At 34.0% G+C, this 16181-nt stretch overlaps 1 protein-coding gene across 5 annotated transcripts in view; it reads left to right on the top strand.

Annotated features, from left to right (window-relative positions):
- The window catches only part of ZC3H13 (zinc finger CCCH-type containing 13), an 83379-nt gene that overhangs the window by 5649 nt on the left and 61549 nt on the right, over positions 1 to 16181 (top strand). For 4 of the 5 annotated variants that reach the window (XM_054701847.1, XM_054701846.1, XM_054701845.1 and 1 more), the window contains exons 2-4: positions 1112 to 1237; positions 1543 to 1652; positions 4203 to 4314. In XM_054701847.1, coding sequence (XP_054557822.1) covers positions 1121 to 1237; positions 1543 to 1652; positions 4203 to 4314 — 339 coding nt within the window. In that variant the 5' untranslated portion in view covers positions 1112 to 1120. The remainder of the gene's footprint in view (positions 1 to 1111; positions 1238 to 1542; positions 1653 to 4202; positions 4315 to 16181) is intronic. The other variant, XM_037527017.2, reaches the window with a different exon arrangement.

Here is a 16181-nt window from a genome sequence, read left to right as displayed (position 1 = left end):
AATATAGGTTGTAGAAGCACCTTGAATTTTTCTAGTTCTTTTTATTTTGAGAGAAAGTCATTTTAACAACTTTTAGATTTTTCTTATATTGTTGGAAATTAAATATTCTCGGACTGTTCTTTTTTGACCTCTGTAAGACAAAATATTTAAATAGTATTCATCTTTCTCCTGAGTTAGTTTTTGAAACATAACTAATATTTTCATTTAAACTGTATAAAACATAATTTTTATCAATATAAATCTCATCTGATTTTATTTTCCCATTTTATTTGATATAACTATTTTTTTTAAGATTTATTTATTTTTATACAAGAGCTGGGGTACAGGCCAGAGGTGCGGGAGGGTGAGAGGATTCATCAGAGACAGAACGGGGAGCAGAACAGGCAGATGACTGAAATGCACCGCTGAGGGGAGCAGTGGGTGCGACAGGAGAGGTCTGCCACGCCATGTGGGAATCTTACTGGCTGGCCGGGAATCGAACCCAGGCTGCTGAGGCTGTGGACAGCTTCACAGCGCTGCCCTCAACCCTCTGCACCACAGGGGAGGCCCTGATGTAACTTTCTTTTCCAGTTAACCAGTTGATGGAGAGTGATAGGGCAACTTTCCTTAAAAGATAGTTACTAAGGGCCTCCCCTGGTGGCGCAGAGGTTGAGCGCTGGGCCCGCAGCCTCTGCAGTGCCGGTTCATTCCCCGGCTGCCGGCGAGGGTCCCACAGAAATAAGAAAAAGAAAAAAAAAAGAGAGAACTTAGAAATTAAATAATTCCTATAAAAAAAAGATACTAAAATTTTGAAACAAATTTTATAAGGAACTTAGAAACTGAACATTGATTATATGTTATCTGAGGTCTAATGTATTCTGAAAACTGAGTAGAATCGTATTCACTTTGTAGAAGACTAAAATTCTAGCCAACAGATTTCAGAATTGTTATAATTCACTAATAGTGTGCGTCTTCTGTTTTCCTGTGAACTCTCCTATGCTTTTTTTTCACTGTAAAGGAAAATCCTTTATAATTTTATAATGTTATTTACAGTTTTGACTCATAAGTTATGGGCTTATTTATTTAAAACTGAAGGATTTTACAGTCTTGCCTCTCTTTTTTTTGGTTGAAGTAGTACAAAATGTCAAAAATTAGAAGGAAAGTCACAGTGGAAAATACCAAGACCATATCTGATAGCACATCCCGAAGACCCAGTGTATTTGAAAGGCTTGGACCCAGCACTGGCAGTACAACAGAGGTGAGTTGTCATTAGTACAGTCACAGGGGCTCTCTAACAATCCTATTCTTGAAATACTGATTTGTATAAAGGTTTTGTATTGGATGAGTATTGGTTCAGTAAGTTTTAAAAAAATCCTTCATTAAAATGAAAAGAGTGATAGGGTTTATGGGCTTTTCATTTTCTGTTATGATGCTTTTATTCCTTGGGTAGCAATATATTTCAGGTTAGCTGGAATTTTGATAGTGTTTGTTTAAATTTTGTCCCACTAGTATCTTTTTTCCAGAAATAAATATGAAATTTACTTAGTAATATCTGTCTCTTAGACTCAGTGCCGTAACTGGCTGAAGACTGGCAACTGTCTGTATGGAAACACTTGTAGATTCGTGCATGGCCCTTCACCCCGTGGTAAAGGTTATAGCAGCAGTTATAGAAGGTAAATTGAGAACTTTGAATTGTTTGTACACTTTTAGAAGATGACTTCTGTAATTTAGTATATGTGTGTGAAATAACCATATATTTGGTCAGATTTCTATTTTGGTAGTAGTATCACTAGTCACAGATCAACAAGATCTTCTCAGTTACTGATTTCAAAGTTAATTAAACAATTGCCTTAAAATTAACTTATTTGCTCAATATTTGCTTGATCTGATAATAGGTCTTTTTTGTAGTATATGTGTCTTTTTCCTAGTTATGTATTAAATTGCTATATGAGACAGCAGAATTTTATGAATTTATATTTAGTGAATATGATTCTCAACTCTCAAAATATTCAGATTTAGATAGGATATAATTTCAGCTCTTTTCAGATATTGTTAATTCAAATCGTAATGACAAAAAACAATCTAATGCTGTATAGGTGAAAAGCATTTGCCAAATCCCTTATCAAAATGTATTCATGTAAATGAAAATAAGTGTTTATATAGGACAAGTGTGCTATTGTCTAGAATAATGTTTTGCCTTTAATGAAGACAAAGATAAACTTTCCCAATAAAGACCTTTCATTTTTCTTCATGGTATTTTTGTTATGGTATTTAAATATACAGACATAAAGATTGTCATTAACACAGTTTAAACTTGTTTGATAAATAAGTCATTTACCTAGTCCTAAAATTTAGTGTGCTGATTGCTTTGACTAAGGCAGTGTAAAAACTGAACATTAGTGTTTGAAGATATTTTTTAAATTGAATTTTTTTGTGTATATATAGATTTTACTAGAATTTAATATATAGATTTTATATAGATAATATATAGAATATATAGATTTTTAATATATAGATTTTAGTAGAATTTAAAATTTGAGCTAACATTAACTGACTATTTAAATATTGTACATTTTAATTTTCTTGTGATGCTGAATACTCTTTTGTTTGTATTTAGATTGTCATTTGTCCCTTTTGCTAATGTGGGAACATTAATCTTTATTTGTTCAGGGGAAACTATTTCACTGTTTTGTTTAGATTGCTACTTTTAATACATGCTTTAATGGATCTCTGAAATTTATTATTAACTGACTAAGAATTTTATATGGGAGATAGTTTTGAGGAAAGTAGGCAGAAAATTTGTCTAAACTGGAAAAAAGTATCATCGCTAGACTTAGAATGAAGATGTTTGCTGTAATTTTGCTATTTTGTGTATGTTTTTCCATTTGATAGTTTCTTTTGTATTTGTATATTTTTCCTTTTATCAGTAGGGGAGAAAAATATAATTTGTAATGTGATTCAAAGATGGAAAGAAAAACAATGTATTTCAAAAATGCTTATTTAGTTACAAGACTTTTAAATCATTTATAGAGCATTTATTGTACATAAAGCACGCTGCAAGGTACTGTTAAGGTAGAGTAGAAACAAATTCATAAACTATTTTATTACATAAAAGAAACTAGGGCACATAAGATTTACATGTACTTAATTAAAATTAAAGAATGTACAGGTTCTTAATAAGTTCCATTTTCAAGTCCAACTTTGACTGTTAAAACATTTAATATAAATCTATAAAATTACAAACTTTAATGAGATCCTTTAAAGTGAATTAACTGAAATTATTTCTTCACTAACTATGGATTGTATTGATGACTGCTAAATTGACAGAATTGATTTGTTGCTCAGCTATTGAAATACAATTAAATATTTGTCTGATTTATTTTTATCTTTTAAAGAGAATATATAGCACTTTTTTGGTGGCCAAAAAAAAATAAACTGCTCCTGAACTTTTATTGCCCTGGGTCTAGAGTATTCTTTAAAGGCACAGTGTAGTCCATCTCTGCTTTGTTTTTACTCATTTAGTAATGGTGTGAAAATTATTGAATAGTCATTTTTTAAATTTCTAGTATAAATTATGAATGAAGCCTTGCAGTATTTAATTTAATTATGTGTTTTCTTTAAAAAAAAATTCCACAACTGAATATAAAATAACTGTCCAGACTATTGCTGAGAATCCTTGAACTATTTTCTATTCTGAAATAATTTCAATTTTAAGAAAATTTTAGGAATTTCAGAAATTCTTCAGAAGCATAAAACATTTTCTCAGTTGTTGAAGTTGCATCCAACTACATGCATATATATAGATGAAAACATTGTTACTTTTAGATTAATTTTGGGATATTGTGGTTTAAAACTGTCTTCCTGCTTTCACATTTCAAATATAACTAATATATTTATCTGATCAATAGGAAAACAGATTAAGCAGTTAATTCCAAATATGTTTTTTTCAACTCACATATATCAATAATTTCATATTCATATCACTGGTACTTGCCAGCCTATGGAATTTTGATGTGTATATTTTGATTGGTATTGATGGAAAACTTCTGAGTGCTCATATTTTATACATTAATATTTAAACTGAAACGAATTAATTCTTTGAACTTAGGGGCCATAGACAGTTAAAAAATTATATTATGATTTATAAATTTATGTCTTTGTATCCCTATAAAATGTTATATAAATACAGATTTTTTGTTTGTTTGTTTTTGTTTTGGTTAAAGGTCACCAGAACGACCTACAGGGGATCTCAGAGAAAGAATGAAGAACAAGCGCCAAGATGTGGACACTGAGTCCCAGAAACGAAATACAGAGGACTCATCCTCACCTGTTAGGGTAGGCATGAATTTCCCAAAACAAAGTTAAATTTCAGTAGTGATTTGTTATTTACATTCCGTTTTAAAAATCTTGTGTGTTAAATATAGGTTAAGTGTGTGATAATGTATTTCAGTGTTCAGTGTGGATAATGGAACTTATCTTTCAAAAAACTCATAATTCTCTAAGTGTTTCAGTTCTTGTAGTTAAGATGAAGGGAATTGGTTGACAGATCTTAAGCTGAATTTCATAGTGTTTCTGTACTTTGAGCACTATGAGTATCTTAAATGAATTCTTAAGTTTTCAGAAATCACATAGCTATGATGTCATGCCTGCTTCCAAGAAAGTTTGAAATAGCTTACAGTAGAGAACATTTATAAATTAAATCAATGAAAGCAAGGCATGGTGGTGACAGAAACTGAACTAAAAGCTCAGATAAAGAGAAAAACACATGACCACAAAATTTAGTGGTAATTTTCCTAACTTATGAAGACAAAAGATAAACACAATTTGTGATGTAGTTTGTTGAATTAAAAAAAAGCATAGCTGTTTGTCAGGAATAGAAATCTTCCCTGGAAATAATTTATTTTTCCAAAAAATTTGTTATACTCTTGTGTTTGTAACAGATTTATTTGTAAATAACTCACATACTATAAAATTGACATACTTAAAGTGTACCCTATGTTTTTTTCAAATATTCAGAGTCCTATACCCATTACCACAATCAATTTTAGAATATTAATCCATAAAGAAACCCCATACCCTTTATTAGTCATCCTTCTATTACTCCAGATTTGACTGTTTCAGCCACTCATAAATGTAGTTTTTTTGTTATGAGCTTCTTTTGCTTAGCATAGTGTTTCTTTAACCTTTCTGTGCCACTGTTAGTATGTTTTCCAACACAACTGCGCCATTTTACTTTCTAGCAGTGTGTGAGGTTTTAAATTCTTCACATTTTTGTCAATATTTTTTTTAAAGATTTATTTATGCATACAAGAATTGGGGTACAGGCCAGAGGTGTGGGTGGTAAGAGGATCCACCAGAGACAGAGTGGAGAACAGAAAAGGCAGATTGACTGAAATACACTGCTGAGGGAAGCAGTGAGCGAGTCAGGAGAGGTCTGCTGCACCATGTGGGTTGCTCCCTGGCCAGCCAGGGATCAAACTTGTGCTGCAGTGGCTGCGGTGAGCTTCATAGGTTGCATCTTAACCCCTTGCGCCTCCAGGGAGGCCCTCAATATTTGTTAATACCTAACTTTTTTTTTTTTTTTAAGATTTACTGGTTTATACATAAAAGAGCTGGGGTGCAGGCCAGAGGTGTGGGGGGTAGGGGGGAGGTGAGAGGATTCATCAGAGACAGTGGGAACAGAACAGGCAGATTGACTGAAATACACTGCTGAGGGGAGCAGCGGGTGAGACAAGAGAGGTCTGCTGCGCCATGTGGGGCACCTCCCTGGCCAGGGATCAAACTTGTGCTGCAGTGGCTGTGGATGGCCACATAGTGCTGACACTTAACACCTTGCACCACCAGGGAAGCCCTACCTAACTTTTTGATTATAGTCATAGTGGGTATGAAGTGGTAATCTTGTAGTGTTAACTTGCATTTCCCTGCTAACTAATGATGTCACACTACTTTTCATATGTTTATTGATGATTTGTATATGTTTTTGGAAAACTGTCTATTCCGATCCTTTGCCCACTTTCTTGATTGCTGTTTTTTGTTGATGATGTATAAAAATTCTCTGTTATTTGGATGCAGGTTCCTTATCATATATATGATTTGCAAAAATTTTTCTCCACTCTGTGGCTTGTCTCTTTGTGTTATTGATGAAACTCTTCTGTGCCATTTTGCCTGAACTCTTATGAGTAAGTTATGAGGTTGTAGCCCTGATGTTCTCTAATGGATAGATTATAAGTCTATAGAGTATGATAGTATGTCACAGAGACATGTGTGTAATGCATAACGGAGTGAATTAACTGCCTAGCAAATCAGAGAGCACTTCACAGAGACAAAATTACTTTATACTGTTGAAAAAAAATGGGATAAAGAAGGAGAGGGATGAAAGTCTAGGGGATGGAGGAGGAGTGGGGTAAAAGTCTAGAAAGAGGTGGGAGGGGGAACCACGATAACAATAAGGAGTTTTAAAGGAGTTGTGTTTGAGAAACTGAACCTTGTGCCTGAAGTATAGGAATTACAGCAGGTGGATAAAATGAAGAGGTAGATTAGGACAGGATGGCAAGTAAGAATGTGCCTGAGTCAGGGTTTGGCTTGAGAGTAAAGAGCCTTGTATTCGTAGAGTAAGTTCACTTACTCAATAAACAAAAAGCAAATCTCATGTGCAGCCTGTTTTTAAGACTCCCTGGTAGTCTTGGGTCTGCTCTGTCCAGTGAGAATGCTGGATATTTATATGGTGAGAATATCTAGCAATAATGTTTTGTATATATTGGAATAAATAAAATAGCAGAGTTTTAATTTTACTTACTTTTTTTCTTTTTAATGTGTCAACAGATCATCTAAAATGTATGTGGCTTCATGTTTCTATTAAAAGGGCTATCTAGGTGATTCCAACCAAGCTGATTAGCACAATGGAACTGAATTTAACACAGTGAGAGGCTTATTTTAAGAAGAGTCAATAGAATTTGCTGACCAAAAGAATGAATGGAGGAGGAGGTGTTAAACCTAACTGTGCACTTTCCATGCCATTAACAAAGATGGAGAGGGGAGAGAAGTGGTTTTTGGCCCCTATGGTATACTAGGCTCATATCATTATGGACAGCTAATTTTTGGCCTTGTTTTCAGTACGTGTACTGACACTAATGACTACTTTAAATACTCATGAAATAATACTACATTTTTATAGTACTAGAAATTTTCAACCTATTGAGAGAATTTTTTGTTTCTTTTATAACAGATGCTTGTTATTTTATGTGATTTGAGCATAAAGATAACTGTGCTTTGAAATCAAAATTAAACCTCTGAATACATAAGGTCAGATAGGGGGATTATTCAAGTATTTGTTCATAATTGGGGCATGCATGCATGGTAGGGCAGTCCTTGTTTCTTAGGAACGATTTTGTGGCTGCATTCAAGAAAGAATTAAATAACTCATTAGTGTGGGAGGATATCTAGGATTTAGTGATATACTGAGAAACCCCTTTGCTCATCTAAAATATATCAGAGCAAATGTGTGGAGGTCTTTGAATGTTCTGATTCCCCCCATTTTTTAAATTGGGCTAAAAAATATAAAATTAACCACTTTAAACACAGTTGTACAGTTCAGTGACTTTAAGTACTTTAAAACTGCTTGTCTACAGTATTTTTTATCATCTTTGTTTTTAAAGGTCTTGACTTTTTCATTACTCTCTCATATTGGCAATTAAAACAATTGGAATATGTTTCAACTAATGCGTATATAATTTTTTACATTTTTCTTACCATTTTAATGACCTTTTCTGGTTCCTCTAAGTCATTTTCAAAGGTTTTTTTGAGACATTGAAATATTTTTAGTCCATTGTCCAGTATTTTTCCAAAGGATCATTTTCTTTATTTTGTACTGTTTCCTACCCTCCTCCTTAACTTCAAACAAAAAATTTATATATAAACTTTCATTTATCCTTAATTTCTACTCTGAATCTATTTAAGAGACTGCAATTTAAATTACTTTTTCAGATCTCAGCCTATAATTGAATCACAAGTTGGCTCACCAATTTCCATCTTATTTCAGATATCTTCTGGGCTACCATCTATTTGACTTTGGACGTGACAGTAGTCTTTCCTGTTGTCAGTGCTTGGTTCTCCGATATGTTAAACTGAAAACTAATTTCTTATTAAACTTCCTGTCTTTGGGAAGTGTATCTCCTAGGGTGTAAACGTAATTATTGGTTTTGTTTCATAGTCTATTCTTGTCACTCTTAGATGCCCTCTGCCCACAAATATCCCCTACTTTGTTCCTTTTCTAAATCTATGTATTTCTGGGTAAATAAGGGAAGGGTAAACTAAAAGAAGAGATAGTACTATGTCTATTACAAAAAAGTGGTCATGTGCAGCAAAGGATTTTAAGTCAGAATGCTTTAAGACTTTTACTGTTTTTTGACCTTGCTTTTAAACTATAAAATAAATATATGCACTAATATCACAAATTGTGAGAACCAAGTGAGGAAATATATGTGCAATTTCTTTTTAAAGACTTTACATTTAAAATAAGAGCAGTTAGATACTCACCAAATAAAAAAATTAGGAGCCAAATCTCTATAGAGTTGTAGAACAAAATGAATATTGCTTATTTCAAAGGAAAAAGTGTAGAAGGATAAGACTATAAATGGAGATAAAATATATATTGCCTAGTAGGACTTTGATAATGAATGTATAGTATAGGAATAATTGCAGTGATTTTTAAACATAAATTTTCATTTTATATTTTAAAATTACCATGCTTTTAACCTAGTATAATCTGCAAATGTATTTTTTGATGAAAGGAATTGCTCTAGTTGTTAAATCTTGTTATAAAGTAATCATATATTCTTTTCATGAATTCTGTTAGGACTTCAGAAAGAAAAGGTACAGTAGGCATGACTTATTTCTTCTTTGATTTCTGGAACCTTAGCTGAAATACTGAAATTTTAAAGATGGAATCATTAGATTTGTTCACTCACATGTCTGGCTACTGATACTGGAAATTGGCTGGAGGCCTCAGTTTTCTTCCCCAAGTGGTATGCATGGGTAGTGCAGGATTTCGTTCTCACAGCCGTACAGCCTGATTTTATTTTATTTTATTTTTTGGTGGGGGAAATTTAGAGAGAGAAGACAGTAAGGGTGTTAGATGTGCGTGTTCTTGCTAGGGTGTCATTTCTTTTAGGCCTCTCTGCTGACAGGACAAAGATATATATATATATATATATATATATATATATATATATGTATGTATGTATGTATGTATGTATGTTAACTGCTATATAATATAAATTTAAATATTTCTAATAATTATTTGTACTTATATTTAAGTTAAATAGGAGTTCTTATGTTGCTTCCAACATTCATTCAGTACCACTTTTTTTTCCCTCAAATGCCACTTCCTTATCTTTTGGGAATGCTTAAGAATAGATCTTGAGAGCATCTTAAAAATTAACTTTATTATGATATAATTTACAAAAATTAAATGACCCATTTTAATTGTACCACTTGAGTCTTAATAAATGCACATAACCTATATAGTCCCTGTCACATCAAGATACAGTGTTTCCATTAGCCTAGAACATACATTGTGGGGACTTGTAGTTAGTCCCCACCCAAACCCAGCTCCTAGCACCCTCTAATCTGTCTCTGCAACAGAATCAGAAAATATATACACTAGTATTAGTTTCAGTTTTTTTAGCATAATGGTTTTAGGATTCAGCCATGTTGTGACTCCTGTCAGTTCCTTTTATTGATGACTGCTGTTTTGTTATATGGCTGTAAAAAATTTGTTTACCCATTCCCCAGTTGACAGACATTAGGATTGCTTATAGTTTGGCTCTTACGAATAACACTGCAGTGAACACTTGTGTACAAATCTTTGCATGGACATGCTTTTTGTGGATAAGTACTTTGCAGTAGAATTGCTGGGTGATATGTTTACTTTTAACTATAAGAAACTGCTAAACCATTTTCTAGAGTGGTTGTTCCATTTTACATTTCCATCTATAGTGTAAGTTTCAGTTTCTCTGCATTCTTGCTAGCTCTTAGTCTTTTTCATTTTAGTCATTCTAGTGGATATATGCTGATTTTAATTTACATTTCTTGATGATTAGTGATGTTGAACATCTTATCACATATTTACTGTGAATGTTTACAAAACTGGGCTTTTTGTCTTATTCCAGATTTGTGATTTTTTTTGTGTTCTGAATACCAGTCCTTTGTGAGATATATGTATTGCAAATACTATTTTCTCAGTGTGAGATTTCCCTTTTCATTGTGGTTTCTTTCAAAATATTTTAATTTTGATGATGTTATGTGTTGCTTTGACATAATCTCAGTAGTTTTTGATAGTCTTTTTGTTTCTATTAATAGTGTTCCCAGCTCATTGTGTGTATTTGATGGTCTCCACTTGGAATCAGGCGTTTTCCCCTACCCCCAGTTTCTTCACTTGGAGTTTATTACCTCTAGATTAGTCAATTGCTTTTAGGATTTTTTATTGGGCATGCTTAGGAAATTCATTTGTATTTGATCTTTAAAAGCATACAAACATGAGTTCAAATATTTCAGATTTAGAATTGCAGGACGTTTTTTTATTTCATAGTTGTATCACTTTTCTCAGACTGACAGTTTTTTTCTTGCTGTTGACTGGACGCCTTACCAGTACCATAAACAGTTGATAAACACTTTTTTTTTTAATCGTATATACTGTATTCTTACAGTCAGGTAAACAGAAAAGAAAATGTTATGAAAATCATAAATGTATTTTTATAAAGGTCTTCGTCCTCATCATCTTCACGTTGAGTAGAAAGAGGAGGAAGAGGAGGGGTTGAAAAATCTGCATATACGTGGATCTACGCAGTTCAAAGGTGTGTTGTTCAAGAGTCAATTGTATATACACACATACATATGTGGTTTGTGTGTGTGTGTATATACATACAAATTAATATTTATGTAGTGGTATTTTTCTTAGGTAAAAGGTAGCACATTGTAAACATTTTTCTTTATTTTGCACTTTTGCTGAACACTGCATCCACAAGACCAGTAAGAACAATATGCAGAGATATTTTTTATGCCTTCTTATATTTACATAGTACTTCATTGTATGAATGTACATACATCATTTGGCCAGTCTTTTGTCAAGCATTTAGGTTATTTCCATCTTATTACTGCATATAGAACTACAATTAATAGCTTTGTGCATTAAAAAAAAATTTTTAGTGTATCTTAGGGCTAAACAAATTTGTATAATGTAATTTTTGTCAAAGGTAAATGTCTGTGTAACTACTAAATGATAAATGATAATCTTTTAAGAGTCATCCCATTTGCATTGTTGCTGGCAACATATGACAGTTCCTAGTTCTCTGCATCATTCAAATGTAACTTTTTCTTAAAATCAGCGAACCTACATTGACACATCTCTTGGTGTTGTACACTGTGCAATTGGGCAAATGTACAATGACATGTGTCCACCATTATAGTATTATATGGAATAATTTCACTGCCTTAAAAATCCTTTCTACCTATTCATCTTTTCCTTTCCCCTATTTGCTGGTAACCACTGGCTTCTTTTAATGTGGCCACTTTTGCTTTTTCCAGAATGTCATTGAGTTAGAATTATACTATGTAGCCTTTTTAGGTTCACTTATTTCACTTAGTAATATGCATTTAAGATTCTGCCATGCTTGTTTACAGCCTGATAGCTCATTTTTTTTTAAAGATTTATTAATGCATATAAGAGCTGGGGTACAGGCCAGAGATGCAGGGGGGAGTGGGGGGAGGGCAATGAGAGGATTCACCAGAGATAGAGTAGGGAGCAGAACAGGCTGATTGACTGAAGTACACTGCTGAGGGGAGCACCTGGTGAGTCAGGAAAGGTCTGTTGCACCATGTGGGTTGCTCCCTCCCTGGCCTGGGATCCAACTGCAGAGGCTGCGGATTACTTCATAGTATGGTGCTTAACCCTTTGCGCCACCAGGGAGGCCCGATGGCTCATTTTTTTTTTTAATGCTTAATGATATTCCATTATCTGGATCTACCACTATTTGTTGAAGCACATCTAGGTTGCTTCCAAGTTTGGGCAGTTATGCATAAAACTGCTATAAATATCCATATGCAGTTTTATGTGTCGACATGTTTTCACCTCTTTTGGTTAACTATCAAGGGATGTGATTGTAGGATTGTATGGGATGAGTGTTTATTTTTTGTATGAAGACGAAACTGTCCTACAGAGTAACTACCATTTTGCATTCTGACCAGCATTGAAGGAGAGTTCCTGTTCTGAATCTTCACCAGCTTCTGAAGTTAGTGTTCCAGATTTTGACTATTGTAATTGGTGTATAGGAGTATCTCATTGTTACTTTAATATGCATTAAAGTAATGTGTTAATCATGTTTCATATGCTTATTTGCCATCTGTACATCTTTGGTAAGATTTTGTTTAGAAATTTTGCCCATTTTATAATCAGGCTGCTGGTTTTTCTATCATCGAATTTAAGAGTTCTTTGTGTATTTTAGGTAACAGTCTTTTATCAGATGTGTCTTTTGCAGATATTTTTCCCCAGACTTGGCTTGTCTTCTCATTCTCTGGACAATATCATTCATAGAGTAGTAGTTCATAATTTTAATGAAGTCCGCTTTATCATGGCTGTGCCTTTGATATTTTTCCTAAAAAGCTATACCCATGGTCATTTGGATATTTTATCTTAATCTCTTGCAAATTTTTTAGTTTTGAATTTTATACTTAGGCCTGTGATCTGTTTTGAATTGATTTTTATGAAGAGTCTAAGGTTTGTGTCTAGATTCTGTTTTTGGTTTGTTTGTTTTTTTACATTTGGATGTTCGTTCATGTTAGGACCATTTGTTGAAAAGTCCTCTGTCAAAGGTTAGTTGACTCCATTTGTGTGGATCTTTTCTTGGGTACTTTATTATTTATCTGTTAGTTCTTTCACTGTATTTATTACTGTAGTTTTGTTAGTAAATTTTGAATTTGTGTAGTGCCAGGCCTCCAAATTTGTACTTAATGTTTGATATTATCTTAGCTATTCTGGGTTTTTTTGCCTCCCTTTATAGAAATTTTAGAATCAGTTTGCTAATATCCAAAATTTAATTCATTGGGTTTTGATTGGGATTACAATGAATGTATAGATCAAGTTGGGAAAAATGATGCCATGACAAATTGAGTCTTCCTGTCCATAAACATGGAATCTCTTTAATTATACTTTGGTTTCTTATATCTGAGTCTTGTAATTTTCCAAGTGAAATTTTATAAATATGTTGTTACACTTATCACTATGTATTTAAATTGAGGGGTGCTAAGCTAAAATGGTATTGTTTCTAATTTCAGATTCCACCTGTTGATATTATAGAGGAAAGTGGTTGACTTTGTGTATTAACCTTGTATCTTGCCACCTTCATATAATTGTTTATTACTTTCAAGAGTAAGCAGGTCATCTGCAAATAGACTTTCTTCCTTCTCAATCTGTATACTTTTTATTTCCTTTTTTTCATTGCATTCTCAGGGATTCCCAGTACAATGTTGAAAAGCAGTGGTGAGAGGGACATCTTTACCTTGTTCCTGATGTTCCAGTTTCTCATCATTAAGTATTTGGTAGCTGTAGGTTTCTGTAGCTAATCTTTATCAAGTTGAAGAAATTCACCTGTTTGTAGTTCACCAAGAGATTTTATCGTGAATGTGTGTTGGATTTTGTCAAATGCTTTTTCTGTGTGCCTGTTGATACAATCATATGAGTTTTATTTGTTGACATGGATGGTATTAATTTTCAAATGTTGAACCAGCCTTGCATATTGGGGTAAATTCCATTTGGTTGTCGTGTATAATTCTTTTTGTACATTGTTGAATTTTTTTTTTTAAAGATTTATATATTTATTTATACAAGCACTGGGTACAGTCAGAATCACGGGAGGGTGAGAGAATTCACCAGAGCCAGAGCAGGGAACAGAACAGACAGACTGATGAAGTACATTGCTGAGGGGAGCAGCGGGCGCTGCCCTGCAGGAGAGGTCTGCACGCCATGTGGGACCCTCTACGGAGGCTGAGGATCGAACTGACGCTGCAGAGGCTGCAGGCAGCTTTGCAGCTTAGTGTTCAACCGCCACACCACTGGGGAGGCCCTAGATTTTTTTTTTTTTTTAAAGATTTATTTATTTATGCATACAAGAACTGAGGTGTAGGCCAGAGGATGGGGGTGGTGGTGAGAGGATTCACCAGAGACAGAGTGGGGAGCAGAACAGGTGGATTGACTGAAATACACTGCTAAGGGGAGCAGTGGGCAAGTCAGGAGAGGTCTGCTGTGCCCAGTGGGTTAGCTCCCCAGGCCGGGGATTGAACTCTTGCTGCAGTGGCTGGCAATAGCTTGATAGCACTGAGATTTAACCCCTGTGCCACCAGGGAGACCCAGTGGCTTAGATTTTTGAAATTGATCTTTAATTCCCCCCTACATTATACACATTTAATGCTTCAAGTTTCACTAAGTACTAATTTTGCTGCATTGTGCAAATTTTGATGTTTTCATTTAGTTTGCAGTATTTTAAATTTTTATCTTGTGATTTCTTCTTTGACCCATAAATTAATTAGAACTGTATTGTTTATATTTTGGGATTTTTCAGTGCTGTTTTTGTTAGTTTAATTGCATGTTTACTTTGTTAGTGCTGATCGCTAGTTTAATTCTGTTGTGGTCAGTTTTAAAAGTGTATGTTATGACCTTGAATGTGGTCTATCTTGGAGAATGTTCCATGTGAGTGTGAAAAGAATATTTTGCTGTCATTGAATAAAGTAGTCTACAGATGACATATACAATTGATTTGATGGAACTATATTCTTACTGATTTTCTGCCTGCTGAATCTCCCTTTTTTTTTTGGTTTTTAAGATTTATTTATGCATACAAGAGCTGGGGTACAGACCAGAGATGGGGAGGGGTGAGAGGATTCACCAGAGATATTGTGGGGAACAAAACAGGCAGACTGACTGAAACTCGTTGCTGAGGGGAGCAGTGGGCGAGACAGGAGAGATCTGCTTCGCCATGTGGGTTGCTCTTTGGCCGGCCGGGGATCGAACTCATGCTGCAGAGACTGTGGATTGCTTCATAGTGTGGTGCTTAACCCCTTGTGCCACCAGGGATGCCCAATAAGTGTTTTCAAAATAATTTTCTATATTATGATTTGAAGTAGATCATGACAAAGTATTAGGAAAAAATCTAACTTGAAATTCCACCACATATTGAAACCTTTGTTCATTCTTTATTTAGTACTTAATATAAAAGTTATTTTTAAGCTCCCAAGGATAGTGTCATATTGAAAAATTATAGGCAACTCAAATTATTTTTATATAATTTTAATATATAGGATAAATGTAAAGAAATAGGGACACAAATTAGGAATGAGACTTACTGAGATTTCTGCTTCTGTAGCTATTAAAAATAATCTATCTCAGGCCTCCCCTGTGGCACAGCAGGTTGAGCAAAGTGCTGTGAAGCTGTCCACAGCCACTGTAGTGTGGGTTCGTTCCTGGCCAGCCAGGGAGAGTCCCACATGGCTTGGCAGACCTCTCCTGTCGTGCCCGCTGCTCCCCTCAGCAGTGCTTTCAGTCTGTGTGCCTGTTCTGCTCCCTGTTCTGTCTCTGGTGAATCCTCTCACCCTTTCATGCCTCTGGCCTGTACCCCAGCTATTGTATAAATAAATAAATGAAAATATTTTAAAAAATGAATACATGTCCCTATTAGACATTTAAAAAATAAATAAAAATAATCTATCTTGCAAATTTTGATTTTTCAGTACTAGCACTATTGTTTTCAACTAAGTTTGTAGCTGCATGCTTCATCATGCTTTATATAGAAATAATACAATATATTGGTAATTTGAAGGTAATTTTTCTATAAATTTTTGGTCTAGTGTGTACCAGTGTGCATTTATACTGAGTTTAATCTATAGAACATTCTCTCTATGTATATATCTATTTCTATACATAGATATATATAGAGAGAGAATAGAAAATAGTTCTTCAGTAATGATACACAGAATTCACTTGAAGAATAAAAATAAGCTGTGTTCCTTTTTTACCTTTGGTCTTATATATAAATAAGAACTCATTTGTTTTCTTTTTCTTTTTTGTCCTTACACAATTTTCCCATGGCTCATTCTACTCTTGAATAATCTTTAAGTCAGTCTAGTCTGTGCTGTGAGTTAACAAGTAATTCTTC

This window comes from Talpa occidentalis, unplaced genomic scaffold (genome assembly GCF_014898055.3).
Source record: "Talpa occidentalis isolate TD23 unplaced genomic scaffold, MPIMG_talOcc4v2.1 talOcc4.5, whole genome shotgun sequence".
In the NCBI taxonomy this organism is placed as follows: Eukaryota; Metazoa; Chordata; class Mammalia; order Eulipotyphla; family Talpidae; genus Talpa; species Talpa occidentalis.
Note: the sequence above shows the minus strand (reverse complement) of the source record. Positions and strands in the feature narration are given on the sequence as shown.